Source organism: Rhinopithecus bieti, unplaced genomic scaffold, assembly GCF_001698545.2.
Source record: "Rhinopithecus bieti isolate Rb0 unplaced genomic scaffold, ASM169854v2 scaffold_12667, whole genome shotgun sequence".
Lineage (NCBI taxonomy): Eukaryota > Metazoa > Chordata > Mammalia > Primates > Cercopithecidae > Rhinopithecus > Rhinopithecus bieti.
The window spans coordinates 726,658-748,333 of NW_016807256.1; the positions used below are offsets into that span (position 1 = coordinate 726,658).

Below are 21,676 nucleotides of genomic sequence, written 5' to 3' on the forward strand. Positions count from 1 at the left end.
AAAAAAAAAAAAAAAAAAAAAAAAAGTTAAGGAAAATGGGAAAATACTTATAATGAGGGCCATCTTCCCAGAGTTGATTTTTGCATATGGAGTGAGGTGTGGGGGTCCAGTTTCCTTGTATCCTATATGGATACACATTTGTCGCAGCACCATTGACTGGAAGTCACTCTTTCTCTCATTGATCTACAATACCATCACTCTTGCTAATTATTAAGTATCCATGCATTATGTGTGGGCTTCTGGGCTCTTCTCTGTTCTGTTCTATTCCTTTTTTTTTTTTTTTTTGCTATCCCTGCACTAATACCACATTTCAGGGGGCTAGAAAATAAAATAAACAGCAAAATAAACCCAAAGAAAGAAGGTAAAGCCAGTTTTCTACCTCTTCTAATTTATTTTTTAAATAACAGATCTACTGAATTCAAATTCATATAACATAAAATCTGTCCTTTTAAAAGTGTACAATTTCATGGTCTTTAGGATATTCACAGAGTTGTGTAACCATCCTCTCATCACTATCTGAGTCCAGAACATTTTTATCACTCCCAAAAGAAACCCCACATGATTAGCAGCCAACCCCCATCCCTCCCTAGCCTCAACTCCTGGCAACCAGTGTCATAGAGATGCTGTCTGTCTCTATGGATTTGCCTGTGCTGGACATTTCCTATAAATGGAATAACAATGTGTGGCCTTTTGTGTTTCGTGTCTTTCACTGAGCATAAAGTTTTGTAAAGGTTATCCACATAGTTCATTCCTTTTCATGGTTGAATAATATTTGATGGTGTGGATATACTACATTTTGTTGTAGTTGGTAGACGTGGGTTTCTACTTTTTGGCTATGTACATTGTAAGTCTTTGTGTGAACATATTTTCTTTTCTTTTCTTTCTTTTTTTTTGGAACGGAGTCTTGCTCTGTCACCCAGGCTGGAGTGCAGTGGTGCAATCTCAGCTCACTGCAACCTCCACCTACTGGGTTGAAGTGATTCTGCCTCAGCCTCCCGAGTAGCTGGGATTACAGGCACCCACCACCACGCCTGACTAATTTTTGTATTTCTAAGTAGAGATGGGGTTTTGCCATGTTGGCTAGGCTGGTCTCAAACTGCTGACCTCAGGTAATCCATCTGTGTTGGCCTCCCAAAGTACTGGGATTATAGGCATGAGCCACCGCGCCCAGGCTCTTTAACTCTGTTTTTTAAAGTTATTTTTTAAGTGGTTGCCTTTAGAATTACAGTTAGCACCCTAACTGAAAACAGTCTAGTACCAAATTAATTTCAATAGTATACAAAACGTTTTCCTATTAAAGCAAAATATGTTAGTGTTAGGTATTTTTGGTTATACCATTTTAATTCCCTTGTTTCTTTAACACTTTTTTAAAAAGTTATTTTTAAGCGGTTACCCTTAGAATTGCATTTAGCATCCTAACTGAAAACAGTATATTACCAAACTAATTTCAATTGTATACAAAAACTTTGCTCATTAGAATGAAGCTATATTAAATGTGTATATTTGTACACATTTTCGTATTTATCAGTGTTGTTACCTTTATTGGAGTTCTTTATTTCCTCATGTGAATTTGTGTTGCTATCTCGTGTCCTTTCATGTCAGCCTGGAGGCCTACCTTTAGTATTTCCTGTAGGGAAGGCTCACTAGTGATGGACTCCCTCATTTTTTATCTGGGAATGTCTTCATTTCTCCTTCATCTTTGAAGGATAGTTTTGCTGAATATAGAATTCTTCTGTACTTTGAATGTGTCATTTCAGTGTCCTCTGGCTGCCAAAGCTTCTGATGTAAAGCCAGCTGGTATATGATGAGTCTCTTCACTTTCTTTTCAAAATTCTGTTGGTCCCTGGCTTTGGACACTTTGATTGTAATGTGTCTTCGTGTGAATCACTGTGAATTTATTACATTGGGAGCTTTTTGAGCTTTGTAGATGTGTCATTCATGTTTTTCATCAACACTCAGCCAGGCAGTTGACAGCTGTTTCTCCTTCACGTCTTGCTTGCTCAGAACCTCAAGGTCAGCCAGAGGTGAGAGCTCAGGGCCTTCTCAGGTCTCTCTCTCTCTGGGATTTTCACAGCCCGGCACACGCACATGGTCTTCCAGATTCCAAGGACTGTGCCAGAGCTTTGCAGAGCCTTTGTGGACCTCTGATTCTCCAGCCCCGCCTTCTGAGCTTCTTGTTTAGTCTCTTGTTTGCCCCGGCTATTATGCACTGCCTCAGGCAGCAGCAGCTAAAGCATTTGCTGTAAATGTTTTCCACTGTTGCACCCCCAGTTAGTGGTTTCAGGTCCATAGCCTCTGAGTCCTCGTTTTGGAGACTGTCTTTGAATGAACCCTCCAGCCAACTGTCTCCTCGGAGAGCCAGGCTTCTCACTGCTCTTAGCCTCGGCACATATCTGCCCCATGTATACCAGGCCCTGAGGAGTCTCTTCTTGCCGATTGAACTGCAACAGAACCCTCCACTTTAAAATTTATTATAGCGTTTATCCTAATCACCACTGTCACTATGACTCTCTCCCCAGTTTTTATAATTGCTGTTAGTAAACTGCTTATAATCTATGCCATCATTCTTATAATTGGTATTCTTAACAGTGTGCCATCTCACCTGTGACTGTGGCACCATAGGACTGGTGGCAGGTCTTGCCTTTCAGAAAAGCCCTTTATAGCGTCTTGGCTAAGATCAAGTGTAGTGTCTGTTCTTACCAGAAAGGCACCCTTTGCGTCCAGGCTGTGTGAACTGGGCAGTGCGTTGTGTACAGGGAAGTGTCTGTTCACCCTCGAGCCCCAGCCACCTCGGGGGTCTGGAGAGACGCCAGGGGAGTGGGCCCAGGGCGGGCATCGGCCTCTCTTGGGGCTTTCAACTCAGCTCTCATCAGTTCAGCATCCTGATTTGGTTTGAGATGAATTCTTAGTGTCTGGACACATCAGAGAAAGGGTCAGCATCAAATCCACGCCAAAGGCCACTCAGGACAGTTCTTTACTTGTCCCGTTTCCCATCTGACCCCTTGAGGACCCTGGTCTCAATGGCCCTCCTCCCATTGTGGAAGGCCTGTGTTTCTGTGCTGTTTCCCCTCCCAGCAATCTGCATGCCCGCAGCCAGGCTCTGTTGGAGGTGTGGCACCACCTATGAAGTGAGGAGCAGCCGGTGTGACTTCTGGGCTCTTGCCGGGGGCGTGGCCTGTTGTGAGTTGGGAGGGCCTTGGCACTGTGGTTCAGCACCACCCACCAGGAGTCGCCCCCCAGGCTTCCTGAAACCTCACTGCCATGAAAACATCAATGTATTTGGAAACCAAAGCAATATTGTCAGTGCAAGAATGGGGCAGGAGAGTTGAGGGTACCAACAATGGAGAGATGCCACCGACCCTGGAAGTGGTGACGGGCTCAGCGGGCGAGGAAGGCGGCAGCCGAGAGGACAGCCCAAGGGGCAGCGGGGTGCCGGGGATGGGGCAGTGGCGAGCAGGTGGAAGCAGAGGGCACAGGTGAAGCAGGTCTGGAGAGGGCCACCTGCATGGGGTGGTGGCCCCGGCGAGACCCTAGCCTGTTCTTCTGTGAAGAAAATGATGGAAATGAATAAGCAAACCAGCTCCCAAGCTGCTGGCCCGCCCCCCACAGAGCCTGAGCGGCTCCTAGCTCGGCTCTTGATGTGGCTGATGTGGCTGACGGCAGCCCGGGTGAAGCCTACCTTTTCGCAGCCTCTGAGGGTCCATGGGCAAGAGCTGACTCCTGCCTCACCTCTGTGGAACTCCTCCAAACTGTCCTCTGGAGAGATACCCCACAGGCAATGGCTCCACCACAGCGGACCAGGTGGAGTGGCAGCTACCCAGATCCTCTCCCCAGCCGCGGTGGCTCGAAAAGCAGCCCCATACAGGAGAGAAGGAAGCCCTGGATGAGCAGGAAATCTGACCCAAAGGACTTTCCGACACTATTGAATACACTCAGTGCGACATCCAGACGTGCCTGGACAGCTGTGAAAACCCAGCCACAAGGAGACTAGAAACGAAATGAGGCTGGGATCTCTAAGAAGAGAGAAAAGAGACAGAAAAACCAGCACAAAGATCAGTGTCGTGCAGGCCCCAGCCAGGCACAGGGTCTCCAGGACAGGGGGCAGGGGAGATGGAGGGCAGGGCTCCGGAGGAGGCGGGCACACAGAACAAGCCAGGTGAGTGCAGGTGCTGAGCACAGGGCGGGTGGGACCCACCTCCTGCCATCTGGAGTACAGGGGCCGAGGGCTGGGGCCAAAGCTTCGGGAGAGACGACCTGTGGCCTCAGGAGCAGCCAGGATGCCTTACAAGCACTGAGGGCCCTGCACACCCGGCCTTGGGCTCTGGACCCTGCCAAGCTCTGCACCAAGAGTGAGGGCAGAGCAGGAAGGCTGGGATGGAGGTCTAGACGATTTGATAAGGGCAGATGCCACATGAGGGACACAGTCTGGAGCCTAGGAAAACAGTCTAGAGCAGTGCGCATTGCGGCAGGAAGCCCCTTAGCTGGGATGCCACTGGAAGCTGATGGCTAGTGGAGAGGGTCCTGGGGCAATTCCAGGCGGGCTGAGCACATTCCCCAGCTCAGTGTCACCCCGAGGCACACCCCATGATTCCTGAGCTTCAGAGTCACCCTTGGGATGGGCAGAGGATGACAAATTCAGGGTTCACAGCACCTAATGTCAATGCTAATGACCTCAACATGTAAAAGGCAAAGTGTAGCTGATAGTGGGGCCATGGATGGGAAGTGGACAGGCAGGGCAGGTGAGGGGCTGTGTCGTCCTCCTCTGTCTGCTGGGGGAGGGGGATGATGGCCATGGTCTAGGGTTGGCGACTGAGAGGCAGATGTGGTTACGGCAGATAAGGTGCAGTGCAGTCACCACGCTCGCCATCCGATTGGGCAGCCAAGGCCTTAGGGCTGTCTGTGTGATTGGGTTTGTTGTGTGTGCAGTTATCCATCTGATTAATACTGAACGTGCCACTGAAGTCAGGACAGTCCCTGCCTCCTCACTGTGTGCCATATGCTGCCCCTGGGACTCGGGGGGCAAGGGGCAGGTGGGTGGGGGCACAGCTGGGTCAGCAGACCCTGGCCTGGGTCTCGGAACTGTGCTGCGGTTGGTGTGACCCAGCCCAGGGCTCTCAAGCTCCTGGCCTGGCCCCCACAGAGCTTGAGCAGCTCCCAGTTTGGCAGTGCCTGTCCCTTCCCTGCCGTCCTGGTGGTAGCTGGGGCTCAAGGAGGATCAGCTGAGGACATGTGCCTTGGGCGGTGGGCAGGAGGCACCTCGCCTCTTGCGCCAGGCTCGCTTTCCTGTTGGTTTCTTTCCTCTGCAGCTACCAAGATGAATGAACTAATGGAGAAATACAAAGTCTTCAGTGATGGCCCATGCAAAAGCACAGGATAGTGGGGGCAGGAAGCCCTCTCCCAAGATCGAGTTGGCCGAGGATGGATGATTGTGGCAGCAGAAGCCGTTGCAGCCCCAAGTTGTGCTCTAGGCAGGGGCCTTTGGCCCCTTTGGGGACAGAGAGACAAGATGGGCGGTTTGATTTGGACACAAAGAAAGCCTCGGTTTCTAAGCAGCCTCCTTCAGCCTGCTTTCTGCTTCTGCAGCTCCGCGTCTCTCTTCTTCCCCCCAGCCTGAGCTGCTCAGGTGGCCCAGGTCTGGGCAGGCTGGCCAAGGCCTTCCTCTCATCTTGGCGGGCCTGGGCTGTGTCCTCTTCCTGTGGCTTCACTCCTCCCTGCTGTTGCCAGCCACTTGCAAGCAGAGACCCCACTGCTGCCTCCCCTGGCTGGCCTCAGGGTCCTGTGTGAGACGCACCCCTCAGCCGCCCTCCTTGAGTGCTCCTGGATCCCACACGGGGTACCTGTTTCCTGCTCCTCCCTGGCTGGGCACTCAGCTCTGGGCTGGGGAATTTAGCCTGACTGGTTGTCCAGGAAGATGCTATCTGGGTTTCCCAGGGTGACCCAGTATCTCCCTGAGGAGTGTGCTTGTCACAGCTGCCTCCCTCCCTGCGAGCACTGGAACAGGCACAACTAGTGGGGCCTCTGCCTCTTTGGGGCCATTGTTGCACCTGCTGCTGCCCGCCCCACTCTGCTCCTTCCTGGTACCATCTCCTTTGCTTCCCCAAGGTCCCTGTGGGCACACAAGGCAAGGAGGCCAGAAGGAGCCAGGTGCCAGACCCCCTCCATCCCAGTTGCCTGAGGCATCCCCCAGCCACCGCTGTAAGAGGTGGGAGGCCAGGCAGGCCTGTGGTCACCACGGTCCAGGTGCACCACCTGATTTACAGGCCAAGGGACTCCTCTTGGTCACCTCTCTGTGCCCCCAGCATGGGGCTGGCCCTGCCGTGCACCCACCACCAAGGGTTTCCTCCAGAATGAAGTCTTCAGGGCACCACCCCTCCCAGGACTGGGAAGGACCTGGTGCCTCTTGCCTGGAGTGGGGTGGGCAGGGTGGGTCCCCGAGACGGGGGTCTGCAGGACTGGGCTTTGCTCCTCCTGTAGTCCCCGGTGCTCCCGGCCCACCCCTAACGTTGCTTGTCTCTGCACAGCTCCCAGGCCAGGCTCATCTCCCTTCCCCAGCAGCCGCTGTTAGGTGCACGGTAGACATGATGAAGCGACGTCCTTAAAGCAGCGTCTCCCCTTCGCAGTGGGAAATGAGCCGGCAAGCTGTGTGAGCTGGGGTGGGCGATGCGTGGGCAGCCCCGAGGCTGCCCCATCCCTAGGTTTTGGGGGAGAACCCCATTCCCCTTTGGAGGCTGAGCACGGCATGTGTGGGCACCTTGTTCATACTCCAGAGCTTGCTTCATCCCCATGAGCAGCACCTGATCTCCAGTGACAGGGGAGACTGAGGCCTGGCAGAGAGGACCTGCTGCCTTTGTGTGACTGGCCCCAGGCCTGTCAGGCCTGGCAGCCACAGCCTGGCTGGGTGGAGGTTACTGCCTTCTGCACCACTCTGGCTTCCTCCCTGTGCCTGTGAAGAGCTCCTGGAGTCTGTGTGCGTCCCGGGGCCTGCTTCCTAATCTGTAAACATGGGGCGTGTGTCCCAGTGGCTGTGAGCTAGCGAGGGGGCGGAGAGCAAGCCGGCTGCGCAGGTCCTGCAGCCCCAGGCCTCATTGTTGGCCAACAGGCAGCTGGGGGCGGGCCGCCGCTGCTGATTAAAGGCCGCCTGGAGCAGCCTATGTGGCGACAGGTGCCCAGAAGCCCAGGAAGCCGGTCAATGCCCGCCCCAGGTAAGCTGGTGCGGTGGGGTTGGCAAGGACAGTCGCCCCAGGAACCTGGGGGCAAGCAGGCAGAGGCCAGCTCAGGGCCAACACCTGTGTGCCAGGGACAAGGCCGGGGAGCTCGAGCCCAGGGCGAGCTGGGCGCACTGCATGGGCTCTTTTGGGTGGCTGCTTGCCTGCTTCCCCGCAGCTGGTTCCAGGGCTGGAGACCCAGCGTGCTATGCCCCAGGTTCCCAGCCAAGGCATTCCGGTGAAGGGGCTGGACCCCGCCGAGGCGTGGTCCCTGAGCTGCCTCTGCCTCTCCCAATCCCTGCTGGGGACTGTGGCTGGAGGCAGGCAGTAGAGCGCTCGGAGGCCTGCCTTTTCTGTTCGGTAGGGTGGCAGGAGTGGGGCTGATGCTCCCAGAGCCAAAGGTCACAGGCGCTGTGGTTGGGGGGTGACAGGAAGTGAGCCCCAGAAGGGTCAGAGCTTTGGCTAGGGGGAGGGTGGTACACAGCAGGGCCCGGGCGAACCCCTCTCTCTAGTCCTCAGAGTTTGTGCCTCTCGCTCTGGCAGTTTGAGGCCTGGCTATCCCCGTGGGAACATCACCATGTCCGAGGCATCCCGGGCTGAGACCTTTGTCTTCCTGGACCTGGAAGCTACTGGGCTCCCCAGCATGGAGCCCGAGATTGCTGAACTGTCCCTCTTTGCTGTCCACCGCTCCTCCCTGGAGAACCTGGAGCGCGACGAATCTGGTGCCCCAGTACTGCCCCGGGTCCTGGACAAGCTCACGCTGTGCATGTGCCCAGAGCGCCCCTTCACCGCCAAGGCCAGCGAGATCACTGGCCTGAGCAGCGAGGGCCTGGCGCGGTGCCGGAAGGCTGGCTTTGATGGTGTCGTGGTGCGGATGCTACAGGCCTTCCTGAGTCGCCAGGCAGGGCCCATCTGCCTTGTGGCCCACAATGGCTTTGATTATGATTTCCCCCTGCTGTGTGCCGAGCTGCGGCGCCTGGGTGCCCGCCTGCCCCGGGACACTGTCTGCCTGGACACACTGCCGGCCCTGCGGGGCCTGGACCGTGCCCACAGCCACGGCACCCGGGCCCGAGGCCGCCAGGGTTACAGTCTTGGCAGCCTCTTCCACCGCTACTTCCAGGCAGAGCCAAGCGCGGCCCACTCAGCGGAGGGCGATGTGCACACTCTGCTCCTGATCTTCCTGCACCGTGCCACAGAGCTGCTCGCCTGGGCGGATGAGCAGGCCCGTGGGTGGGCCCACATCGAGCCCATGTACTTGCCGCCCGATGACCCCAGCCTGGAGGCCTGAGCACCAGGGCCACCTCCTGTGCTACAGGCAGCGCCAGTCTCCACCGTTCAGCCGGCCTCTACCACCCCCGGCTCCTCCTATCTGGGCAGCCTCAGGTCCTGCACCTGCCAGGCCTTCCCTGGCTGCCTGACCAGCCACAGAGCCCTGGATTCCTCTCCAGGCCCTGCTTCCAGGGCCGTGCTCTCCCGGCTAGCCTGTATGCCCAGCAGAGTTTGCTGTTTCCCAATAAACATTGCCAACTGCTCACCCTCTGACTCACTGGCCAGATACTAGGGGCTGGACTCCCTCGACCCCTGCTGAGCAGGGCCAGGCGGTGAGCCATGCCAGGGGCCAGCACAAGACCTCCAGGGCCGCCTCCCTATGGCCTCTTCCCGCGATGAGGTCTGCGGGTGGCTGGGTGGGGAGACGTCAAGCTCTTGGTTGGGTGTGAGGGCTGATGGGTTTCGGCTGTGGGCTGAGTGCGGCTGGGGGCTGCATTGTCATCCCAGAGGCCCAAAGAAGCCATGAGTAGGGACTTAAGCCCACAGAGCCGGCCACCTGCCTGGGCACAAAGCTCAGCTGCAGTGCTCACCCGCCGTGGGACCTGGAGTCTCTGTCCCTGCTCTGTGAAGTGGTAACAGGGTAAAGTGTTAAGAAACAGGGTGCTGGGGAAAAGGGAGGTGCCCCCACATGCGGGCATGCACATGTACATGCTGAGGGCTCTGAGGGTGCATGGAGCAGAGGTGGGGTGGCTGGTGCTGTGAGGGTGACACTGGAAGGGAGCCTATCTTGCACCCCGTGTCCCCCTAGGGCCAGGAGGCCGCTCAGTGGGAGGGCAGCTTCTGCCCACCACACTGCGCTTTGGGTTCCCTGCTAACCTACTTCAGGGGCCCCACCCTGAGGCACTCCCAGTCTTGTGGGGAGGCCTCATGGGTGGGGAGAGACCTGTCACCAACGCTGGGTCAGGTAAGAAGGGGTGGGGTGGCCACGCCTGAGAGTGACTCACACGAGCAAAGCCTGAGCCTCCAGCCAGCTGGACAATCCGGGAAGCCCTAAGTAGGTCAGAATGACTGGAGCCACTGCAGCATGCACGGTGGTAGGATGGTGAGGCCAGAGCACAGGCAGTGACCACCTCAGACCTTCCTTGTGGCCCGGGCCAGGCCTGACCCTGAGGGCAGCAGGGAACCGTGGAGGGTCATGAGCAGGAGAGGGGCAAAGTCTGGTGTAGGATTCTGCCATATGCTGCTTGGGCTGCGTGCCGAGCCGTTCGCGAGTTGCTGTGAAGAAATACTTGAGGCTGGGTCATTTACAAAGACAGCGGGTTTGTTTTGGCTCAGCAGCGCCGGCGTCTGTTATGGGTGGGGCCTCAGGAAGCTTCCACTTAATGGCAGAAGGCAAAGGGGGAGCAAGAGAGAGGCAGAGAGGTGAACTCACAGTGAGAATTCAACTCCTTGCAGAGGTGAGGACAGCACCAAGCCATTCATGAGGGATCCAACCCCATGACCCAAACGCCTCCCACCAAGGCCCCACCTCCAACATTGGGGGTTGCATTTCAACCTGAGATTTGGAGGTGACGAACGTCCAAACCACATCAGGTCGCTGCATGGAGAATGGGCCGGAGAGGAGAGTGATGGCAAGCAGGCAGAAGCAGAGCGTGGAGGGCTTTGGTGGAGGGAGGGAGAGCCATGGGCCTGGCCAAGGACAGTGGCAGCGGGGAAGGGGAGGGGCACAGTCTGGGGAAGCCCCACAGGGGCTAGTTTGGGAATGTGGTTTGTAACCAGAAGATCTTGTCACAGCCAAGCTTCCCGAGGACAGCATCCACCCGGGAGAGTGTCACAAGGCCTAGGCTGGCCCTACAGAAGCTGGAGTAGGGGACACTGGGGGACACTGAGCTCCCAGATCTGCTGGTGCCCAGACAGGGCCTGCTTCTGTTCATCTGACTGGTCAGGCTCCATTGGGCAGCTGAATCCAGCAGGTGGTACCCTTAAAACCCTGGCCTGTTGGGCGTGGTGGCTCACGCCTATAATCCCAGCACTTTGGGAGGCCAAGGCAGGCGGATTGCTTGAGCCCAGGAGTTTGAGACTGACCTGGGCAACATAGCAAGAACCTATCTCTACAAAGATTAAAAAGAAAAATTAGGAGTGGAGGCACACATCTGTAGTCCCAGCTACTCAGGAGGTCGAGGGCCAGTGGATCACTTGAGCCTGGGAAGGTGAGGCTGCAGTGAGCCATGATGGCACCACTGCACTCCAGCCTGGGCGACAGTGAGACCCCCCTCCAGATAAAAAAACAAGAGAAAAACCCCAGTCTTGCCACTGACTTGCTAGGTAGGTGACACCAGGTGGGGCCCTTCTCATTGGGCATGCTAGAAGAGTCTCAATCCCGGGATGGGACAGGCAGGCAGGTGACAGCCTGATTTTGGCTGCTGCCGCCTCTGTGGAGGGATCTCTGGTTTTGGGCCCTCTCACCTGTCTTGAGCTGAGATGCCTGCCTCTCATCACTCTGGGCTCCCCTGGCCTCACGGTGGCCTGGCCTCAGGTGCCCTCCCTGAGTCCATGTTGAGACTGGCTAGGCCAGGCGTCTTGCGTACCATGCTTCACAGACAGGCTGTGACCTGCCTCTCTGCTGCCTCAAAGCAGCAGTGTGCTTATAAATGGTTAACAACCAGCTTTCCAGGAAAGGAAATGTACACGTATGTATGTAGGCATGGATCTCTCTCCCTTCCTCCTCTGTCTCTTTCTCTATATACACACAGGCACATGCATACATATATGTGAACACACAATTTACAAATAATAAAATCCACAATATATAAAAAATTCAACAAAATGTACAATATACTCCTCACTGTAAATTCCACATGGCCAGTCGATACTCACAAAATGCCTTCATTGACTTTTACTGAGTTCTTGTATCTGTATCCAGTACTTGATTGCAACGGATGGACGGGTGGTTCCCACATGTATGTTGGCTGATGTTTTCATTTATTTTAATAAGATCAACTCGAAGCAGCTAAGATGAGCAACTTCTTTGCTTAACTGGATGATAGTTTTCAAATACCAGAAATGTTTCTCTTTCTTTTTTTTTCTATTTGTAATGTAATGACCACAGACCCAGCGTTCTTCAGTTTAATCTGCAATATTAGCATTTTCCTCGTCGCTTTCTAAAGTCTAGGCAATCAACAAAGCAGTAATACATCAAGCCCTGGCAAGCCGTGGCATGCCCAGCTCTGTGGCGTAATACTTCCACTTGGCCAGTCTTGAGCTACCAACATGAAGTCACTGAAGGTGACCTTGGGAAGAGACTCCAGGATTTCCACCACAGACATCTGACAGATGGCAACACACAGCAACAGTAAAGCATGCTCGAATCATGAAGACGTGAGTTTTGAGTATCTCCTTTGTTTTTCATATAATTTGTCAGTTTACATAATTTAACTTTTAATAATGATAGTGTTTGTTTAGCTCTGAAAATTCCTGGACGTTTAATATCTATTAGAATGGGTAAAACAAAAACTACTGACCACACCAAGTGTTGGTTTAACACAGAGGAGATGTGGAGCAACGGGGGTACCTGTGTGTTTCTGGTGGGAAGGGAAAATGGGGCAGCCACTTGGGAAAACACTTCGGCAGTGCCTGAAAACGTTAAACATGCACCTGCCACATCAGCCAACAATTCCACTCCAAGATATTTACCCAAGACAAAGGGGTTGATGTAACCATACAAAGACTCATACTCCAATGTTCACAGCAGCTTTTTCATAATAGCCCCAAACAGGAAACAGCCCAAATGTTCATCAGGTGAGTGGCTGGACAAGCCGCAGTGCATCCACACCACGGAATACTACTCAGCAGGGAGAAGTGAGCTCCCAATGTGCGAGCTCATTTTCATGGGACTCATGGTGATGCTGCAGAGCCAACAGTGAACCGACTCCACTGCTCCAGCTCGCCCCTGGCCAGCCGCCTGCCCCTCGTCAAGCTGCGTCACTGACTGATGAGCCACATCAGGCCACCAGGGGTGTCTGCCAGTGGGGAGACAGTGGTGATCACAGAAGTGTGCCTGGGGGACATGTGACATAGGCCTATTGAAAATGGAATTCACTATGGAGAGGGATGAATACTAAAATCAAAGGCCATAGCATTTCCAGCTTGTCTTTGTGCAGAAGACAATGTGAGGAGCACACTGAAAGCCGCAGCAGAAGGTTGGGGAGTGCCACGGGAACACAGCAGGATGTCTGCATTTCTTGTAAATGATATCTGCCCCTGCAAAGAATTCAAGCAGCATTGATGAGTGTCAGCTGCAGAGGTTTCATGTAGGGGACCTCGAGAAACAGTATCAGCATTGTGGGGACACTGCTTTCCTGCAGCTCAGCTTGTGAACACACCTCCCACTCACAGATGTGCACACACACACTTGCACGCATGCAGACACACTTGCACATACACCCTCACACATACATACACGCACACACACACCTGTGCGCACACGTGTGTGCACACACCTGTGCGCACACTTGCACACACCTGTGAACACACACTCGTATACATCTGCACACTTGCACACTCACACATTAACACGTGTGCACACCTGCACACACACATATACCCACACTCACATTCTTGCACACACCCACACACTTGTCCACACACACATACACTCACAACCACACTCAACCACTCACACACCTGAGCACATACACCCCCAAACACTTGTGGACACACACACATGGACACATGCGCACACCTGCACACATACTTGCACACATTCGTACACCCACACACACTCGCACACACTAGCACGCTCACCTGCACACAGTTGCACACACAACCACACGCATGCACATACACTTGCACATACACTCAGACACTCTCGCACACTTGTACACACTGTCAATCCATTCTAGACTTGTATTTGCCATTTAATGTCTCTGGAGCATCAACCTCTTCTAAAGGATTCAGCTGGGACAAGGACCTGGGAAGTATGACTTGCATTTTGTCTTAGTCCCTATGGGCTGCTATAACAGAAATACTTTAGACTGGGTGGCTTATAAACAACAAACAGTTATTGCTCACAGTTCTGGAGTCTGGGAAGGTCATGATCAAGGCACCAGCAGGTTCAGAGTCTGGCGAGGGCTGGTTCCTCGAATTGTGGAAAGAACTAGCTGGCTCACAGGGTCTCCTGTAAGGGCACTAATCTCATTCATGGTGGTGCAGCCCTCGTGACCTACTCACCTTCTAAATGCCCCACCTCCTACTACTGTCACCTTGGTTATTCAGTTTTAACATGAATTTTGGGGGTACACATGCAAGTCCCCACTCCCCCCACCACATACACATGCACCCCCCCCACACATCACATACCCCACCCCACAATCTATACATGCACACACACACATTTACACTTGTACCACACACACTCCTGTGACACATACATGCCACTCCCACACATTCACTTATGATTTGGCATAAGCGGGATCTCACTAGGTGATGCTTTTAAAAAATCATAAACACCTTGGTGGTTTAGGAGTCTTCATAGTCAATTCCCTCTAGGGTTTTAAGTGGATTGACATAATTCTTTTCATTTGTTCAGTCTCTGTAGTGATGTCTCCTGTCTCATTTCCTCATCATGTATAGTTTTCTTGTTCCTCAACAAGGATTGTAAGAGATTTACACATTTCATTGGTCTTTTTCAAATAAAAAAATAGATTTTGACTCATGTTTTCCTCCCTTTTTAATTTTCTGCTTCATTCATATCAGTTTTTTCTTTATTAATTCCATTTGCCTATTTTCTTTTGGCTTAGTTTTCGTTCTTTGTTTTAATTTCCTGAGATAAAACTAACCTTTGCCATCTTCCTTCTTGAACAACTAAGGCACTCAAAGGCTGCAATTTCCTTCTAAATGTAGATTATTTTTTGGAATCAAAATCATGTCCTTTAATTGCCTTTTATACTTGGTATCATGCTGAACATAAATTATTTTAAGTTGCAGCATAGACATGAATCCATTTACAGCACGGCATTTCAATCAAAACACTGAGGAAGACAGCATATGTTTGTCTGTGTATATATTTTGTGCATGGATTTTTTTTTAATCTTTAAAATTATCCAGTATATCTTTTGGGTTTTGTAGTAAAATTGGTGTATTATTGATATCAGCAATATCTTCCATGATAGAAAAGTTAAGGTTTTATGAAGTTTTGAAAACTTTTCAAAAATAAATTTAATACAGTTTCTGATAATTTCTTTAAGATTTCAGAAAGTCAAGAGTGTACAGATGTTGGTCCTCAGGAGCTTCATTTACCTGGCCCATCACCGAAGAGGCAGAAATGGAAGACCAGGCTGAGGGAGGCTGGGGAGAGGGGTATCCGGAGGCCCAAGAGGAAGACGATGAAGAAGATGCCGAGGAAGAATGAGAAGCTGAGGTGACAGCAGCTGGCAGTGAGTGTGGGTTTCTCACTTTACAGACACACCCTGTGGCATTCTTTTTGATATGGGAACTAACTTGTAAGAGAAACGCAGTTTCTCCATAGGTTTTCTAAAAGGATCTGATGGTCTGAATTTGCACTGGCTGACACATGAGGGAGCTCTTACAATGGCGCTAGTGCCACTTTTATGCTTTTGGAGGGCACGTTCAGGGCTGAAAAGCTCTGGAAGCAGGCATGTCAGTTCCTGCTCCATGGAGCCTCATGCGTTAAATGACACCCACGGGTCACTGGATAAGGTCATTCAAAATATATCCTCTGGGGGTATCCAGTTGTCCATCAGCCTGGCAGATCTCTGCGTGGTGAGGAAGAGAGCTGTTTTCTATGCCTGTTAGGAGAGCCAAATTGTTTTCTATGTGTAGAACTTTTAAAATTACAAATACCATCCACTGACTACATTCCTATTTCAATAGGGAGCAGCAGTATATGTGGGCATAGCATTGGCTGGGTGAATACAATTTCATACTTTCATATTCCAAAGCTACAGATAGTTTTATTTTATTTTATTTTTTGAGACAGAGTCTTGCTCTGTCACCCAGGCTGGAGTGCAGCGGCCGGATCTCAGCTCACTGCAAGCTCCGCCTCCCGGGCTTACGCCATTCTCCTGCCTCAGCCTCCCATAGCTGGGACTTCAGGCGCCGCCACCTCGCCTGGCTAGTTTTTTGTATTTTTTAGTAGAGACGGGGTTTCACCGTGTTAGCCAGGATGGTCTCGATCTCCTGACCTCGTGATCCACCCATCTCGGCCTCCCAAAGTGCTGGGATTACAGGCTTGAGCCACTGCGCCCGGCCTACAGATAGTTTTAAAGGTAATTATATGTTTAAAAAAAAGTGTCCAATTTTTTTTTTTTTTTTTTTTTTTTTTGAGATGGAGTTTCCCTCTGGTCACCCAGGCTGGAATGCAATGGCACAATCTTGACTCACTGTAACCTTTGCCTCCTGGGTTCAAGCGATTCTCTTGCCTCAGCCTCCCGAGTAGCTGGGATTACAGGTGCATGCCACCATGCCCAGCTAATTTTTGTAGTTTTAGTAGAGACAGGGTTTTGCCATGTTAGCCAGGCTGGTCTCGACCTGACCTCAGGTGATCCACCCACCTTGGCCTCCCAAAGTGCTGGGATTACAGGCATGAGCCACCGCGCCCAGCCGAATCTTTTAAAACTTTGATGTATTAGTATCTTTTGAGTGATATGGGTATTTCAAGTTAAAGTGTGTATTCCATCTGTACCCTAAACATTATGGCCAGTGATGTATTTGGTGTTGAAATTGTATANTGAGATGGAGTTTCCCTCTGGTCACCCAGGCTGGAATGCAATGGCACAATCTTGACTCACTGTAACCTTTGCCTCCTGGGTTCAAGCGATTCTCTTGCCTCAGCCTCCCGAGTAGCTGGGATTACAGGTGCATGCCACCATGCCCAGCTAATTTTGTAGTTTTAGTAGAGACAGGGTTTTGCCATGTTAGCCAGGCTGGTCTCGACCTGACCTCAGGTGATCCACCCACCTTGGCCTCCCAAAGTGCTGGGATTACAGGCATGAGCCACCGCGCCCAGCCGAATCTTTTAAAACTTTGATGTATTAGTATCTTTTGAGTGATATGGGTATTTCAAGTTAAAGTGTGTATTCCATCTGTACCCTAAACATTATGGCCAGTGATGTATTTGGTGTTGAAATTGTATATGTCAATAAGCTTGACACTTTATTATCACTAAATGCAGATTTTACCGTGTCCTATAGGTTTGCTATTAAACATTCTTCTTTGCTTTGCTTTAGGGATAGACTGTAATTTTGCTTTCCATTCCCTTCTTGATTTCATGCTTATATAGTGCAGTTTATCTTAATTTCTGAGTAATTATGATTTCATGATTTTTTTCTTTTTTTTGAGACAGGGTCTCATTGTCACCCAGGCTGGAGTGCACTGTTGCGATCTTGGCTCACTGCGACTTCCGCCTCCCGGGCTCAAAGGATCTTTCCACCTCAGCCTCCCAAGTAGCGGGGACTACAGGCATGCGCCACCACAGCCTGCCAATTTTTGTTATTTATTGTAGAGATGGGGTTTTGCCATGTTGCCCTCTGGTCTTGAATTCCTGAGCTCAAGTGATCAACCCTCCTCGGCCTCCCAAAGGACTGCGATTACAGGCATGAGCTACCACACCCAGCCAATCATGTTTTGTTGTGTATTTTAGTTCTATTGGATAATAATCTGAGGATGTGTTGCTTAAAATATCACCTTTTCGAATTAAGGTAGTTTGGGGGCTGCTTGAGTTCTCTAGGGATGCCATAGCAAAGTTCCATAAGCTAGGGGGCTTCAACAGCAGAAATGGACTGTTTCTCAGTTCTGGAGGCCAGAAGTCAGAGATCGAGGTGTTGGCAGGGCAGGGTTCCTCCTGGGGGCTGTGAGGGAGAATCTATTCCAGGTCTTTCCCCAGCTTCCAGGACTTTGCTGGCCATCTTTGGTGTTCCTTGATTTGTGGCAGCCTCTCCCCAGTCTCTGCCTTCATCTTCACACAGCCCTCTTTCTCCCTGCATAGAAGGCGCTGTGTCCACATTTCTTCTTTTTATAATGACACAGTCATATTAGATTATAGCCCACCCTAATGACCTCATTTTAACTTCATTACCTCTGTGAAGATCCCCAAATAAGGTTCCATTCTGAGGTACCGGGGGTTTGGGCTGTAATATATCTTTTTTTAGGGGGGAGGAGGGAGGCAGACACAATTCAATGGATAACAGAGGCTGAATACATAAATAATTGTAAAAAATGTTACAGACTCTGAAACATGCATCTCCTTCAGAGATGCAGGCTTTTCTATATATCTCTAAAATCTGGTTGACAATTGTACTATTCAATTTCCTTTACATTTTTACTTTTTTGTTGACTATATCTGTCTGATTTAATGACAATATATTAGAACATTCCATTGTAATTACATTTTCTGGAAGTCTTCCTTCATGTCTAGTCATTTTTCTTTATGTGTTTAGTTGCTGTGTGTTTATGCTTACTGCATTATGACTGTATTAGAGCTCTAACACACATATATACACGACACATATATACTGATGAATACATGGTACATATTATAGCCAGGCACTGTGGCTCATGCCTGTAATCCCAGCACTTTGGGAGGCTGAGGCAGGCAGATCACTTGAGGCTAGGAGTTTGAGACCAGCCTGGTCAACATGGTGAAACCCTGTCTCTACTAAACATAACAAAAATTGGCCCGGTGTGGTGGTGAGCCTGGGCGACAGAGCAAGACTCGGTCTCAAAAAAAAAAAAATCCAAAAAACCACACCAAAAATACACATTATATCCACGCCATGTATATAATATGTATCATATCGTGTGCATGTGCATGTGTGTGTGTGTGTGTGCATGTGTGTGTGTGTGGAGAGAGAGAGATTTTAAGGAATCAACTCACGTGACATGGAGGTTGGAAAGTCACTGGAGACTCAGGGAAGACTTTAGTTTGAGTCCAAAGGCTCGAGTTGGAGGCAGAATTCCTTCCTCTTTGGGTGACCTCAGTCATTTTCTCTTAAGTCCTTCAACTGATTGGATGAAGCCCACCCACAGCATGGAGAACAATCTGCTGTACTCACTCTTCTCATTTAGATGCTAATATTATTTAAAAACACCCTCACCGCCACATCTAGACTGGTGTTTGACCAAAACTGGGTACTGTAGACTGGCCAGGTTGATGCATAAACCTTCCCAGTCACTATTGCATGGTCTGCTCTTTGTTCTCTGGAATTTTCTTTGTGCGTAACACCCACGAATCTGTACTTGATCCTTACAGACAGCCCAGTCAGCCCCTCTGTCATCACTCGTTTCAACTGCACACTTTGCAAGGGTGGCTGCCCACCACCTCCTCTCTGAGGCCTCTGTTCTGTTGCAGGGGTTGTTTAGTCTTGCAGCTTTGCAGTGAGCAGATGTTTGCAGAATGTAACCGACTCAAGTCTGGCCACTTGCTGTTTGGAGACCAGAATACAAGAAGCAAGGTGCGGTGAAAGCAGCTTTTTTTTTTTCCAGAATCTTGTTCTGTCACCCAGGCTGGAGTGCAGTAGCACAATCTTGGCTCACTGCAACCTCCGCCTCCTGGGTTCAGGCAATTCTCCTCCCTCAGCCTCCTGAGTAGCTGGGATTATAGGCACGCGCTACCATGCCTGGCTAATTTTTGTATTTTTTGTAGAGACAGGGTTTTGCCATGTTGGATAGGCTGGCCTCAAACTCCTGACCTCAAGTGATCCACCCACCTTGGCCTCCCAAAGTCCTGCGATTACAGGCGTGAGCCACCACTCCTGGCCGAAAGCAGCTTTTACTCGAGTGCTAGCAGGTGGGAGAATGGCCAGGCTGGCCAGGCTCAAGCCTCAAAGGAACCATCTCAAGCTTTATGCAGGCGAGAGGGGTAAAAGGGAGCCTGGAATGGGAGACATGCAGGTGGGGCACTGGGCACAAGGTCTGTGTGCCTTGCTTCCTTGGCTATCTTGAGTCATGGTCCACCGGGAGCACGGGCTAGCATCATCTCTACAATGGCCAGGTTGTAGACTGACCACCTGGAATTTCACAGCTGGATTTCCATGCTCGGTTTTTCTCAAGATTAGCCCCCTGGCACTACTAAGTAAGCACAAAATTAGGTAAGTGAGCAGTGCAAGGGAGTGTCTGGTGGAAAGGGAGGGAAACAAGGAGTTTCAAAGTATGTTAAGGCTGAAAGCAAGAAAGGAAAGAAGTTTCAAAATGCATTTTGAAGCTAACCTGCTTGGTCACAAGGATTCTTACTTTCCTTCCCTGCTGGGTGAGTGGTGTTTGGGATGAGGATCTGCGGGCTACCAGAGTTGCACAGGGAAGCTGGTCCACTCGGATCCGTTTCTGCTATAGCTGGTTCTTTCTGTTTGGAAGCTTCTGAGATGCTCCTGTTGTCCTGGGAGTTTGGGAGTGTTTGCCAGGCAAAGCCCAGTTCCCTGACAATCTGGTCTGGAGTGGAGCTCAGCTAGCTCTCCTGAGGTGGAGATGGGCTTTTGCCTCCTCTGGGAGGCCTTCATCAGTCAAGGGCTGACCTGTCTGTCCTCTGCCCCTGCTCCTCACTTGTTTGCTGGCCAGCATCCTCCCAATTTCCATCTTCTTGTTTCTAGCTGGATTTGTAGAAGCAGCGGCAACCCCTTAAGTGGTGTGAGGTGTGACAGTCGCCACAGTCCCAGCGGAAGCCCCAGCCTCCTGGGTTGTCAGTTACCCAGGTACCTCCACAGGCCCAGCTCATCCCGGGTAGCTGGATGCCAATCCTCACCCCAGGCCCGGGATCCATGGCCTCCGCTCAGCCCCTCCCACCTCTGGATCCTGGGCGCTCCATCCCTGCATGTACTGGGAAGACTGGAGGTCCTGGCAGCCCGGGGAGCCCTCTCCACAATGGGGGAAAGAAGGCAAAGGTGAGCTCAGCTGCAATGGGCATCACAGGCCGGGAAGGAAACCTCATCCTTTGCGCAGTGCATGTCAGCTACCCTTTGATCTAGTCAGGCAGATGCCATCTCAAGATGCCCTGCTGCATGTTCCCATCCATCGTGAGTGCACCTGGTCAGCAGTGTGGCCATTCTGCGCTAGTGAGTTGCCTGTATCCAAAGGAAAATGAAAGCTTTCTCTTGGCAGTTAGGGCTTGGAGCCGGGACCTAGGCTAAGTTCCCAGGAAGGCAGGGAGCTAGGGGTGCTAGCTTTATGTTTGCATTTCAAAGAGATGTGTCCGGGGCCCTGCAGACACACCTCCCTGGGCCCTAAGCCTAGCGGGAGCTGTATTGAAAAGGTTTACAAAGTCTCCTTCCAACCTGGAAATCCGGCACGTGCAGCATTCCCTCTCCTGCCGGGAACCGGAAGCTCTGCAAAAGAACCCTTGGCCTTTCCCAGGTCCCCTGGGGCAGAGAGGAGGACTCAGCATTTGTGGTCCCCTCCCTCAAGGTCCAGGGCTGAAAGGGACCCAAGCCGTCGGGAGGGGGCCTCAGCTAGTGGTGACAGCCTGGGTGCCAGGCCTCACCCCCCAACGCCCAACTCTGTGACTGGCAGAAATGACCTCACAACCTGGCCTCAGTTTCCTCATCTGTAAAATGGAAACAATACAGTGATCCTGGGAGGGTGGGTCATGCCCGGGGCCCAGTACATAGCACAGGTACAGTGCATGTCAGCTACGGTGACAGCTCCTGTTGTGTCTGAGCCCTTGCACCTCTTGTCATGCCCTCTGAGCCCTATATGACTGTCCCTGGCCCTGCCACCCTCATCCCTCCCCACTGCTCCTGGGAGGCCCACTGGGCTCCAGCCACACAGGCATCAAATACACCAAGCCTGTTCCTGCCTGTGCTGGGTTGAAGGCAGCCCCCAAAAGATGTGTTCGTGTCCTAATCTCTGCCCCCTGTTAGTGGGACCTTATTTGGAGAAAGGGTCTTGCAGATGTAATTACATTAAAGATCTTGAGACAGGGTCATCCTGGATTACCCGGGTGTGCCCTAAATCCATTGACAAGCGTCCTTAGGAGAGACGCAGAGTGGAGGCACACAGTGGGAGGACGAGGCCACTTGAAGACTGAGCCCGGGGTTGTGGCGATGCAGCCAAAACCCAGGGAAGTCTGGGGCCACCAGCAGCTGGAAAAGGCAAGAGTAAATTTCTGGTGTTTTAAGCCACCTGGTTTGTGGTTCCTGTCTCTCTCTTCCCTCCCTCCCTCCTTCCCTCCCTCCCTCCCTCCCTCCCTTCCCTCC

General features: G+C 51.6%; 2 protein-coding genes across 3 annotated transcripts in view; both read left to right on the forward strand.

The window, feature by feature from the left end:
* The window catches only part of HAUS7 (HAUS augmin like complex subunit 7), a 31,838-nt gene extending 14,972 nt beyond the window's left edge, over positions 1–16,866 (forward strand). Inside the window, exons 10-11 of one of the 2 annotated variants that reach the window (XM_017880798.1) lie at positions 14,720–14,908; positions 16,837–16,866. In XM_017880798.1, the coding sequence (XP_017736287.1) occupies positions 14,720–14,883 (164 nt within the window). In that variant the 3' untranslated portion in view covers positions 14,884–14,908; positions 16,837–16,866. Of the gene's footprint in view, positions 1–5,306; positions 5,550–14,719; positions 14,909–16,836 lie in introns of those variants that run through there. The other variant, XM_017880799.1, reaches the window with a different exon arrangement.
* Positions 5,653–8,719, forward strand: TREX2 (three prime repair exonuclease 2). Its single transcript, XM_017880801.1, has 2 exons — positions 5,653–7,202; positions 7,749–8,719. Exon 2 carries the CDS (start codon positions 7,783–7,785, stop codon positions 8,491–8,493), a length of 711 nt encoding a protein of 236 aa, XP_017736290.1. The 5' UTR covers positions 5,653–7,202; positions 7,749–7,782; the 3' UTR covers positions 8,494–8,719.
* Positions 16,867–21,676: the final 4,810 nt, after the last annotated feature.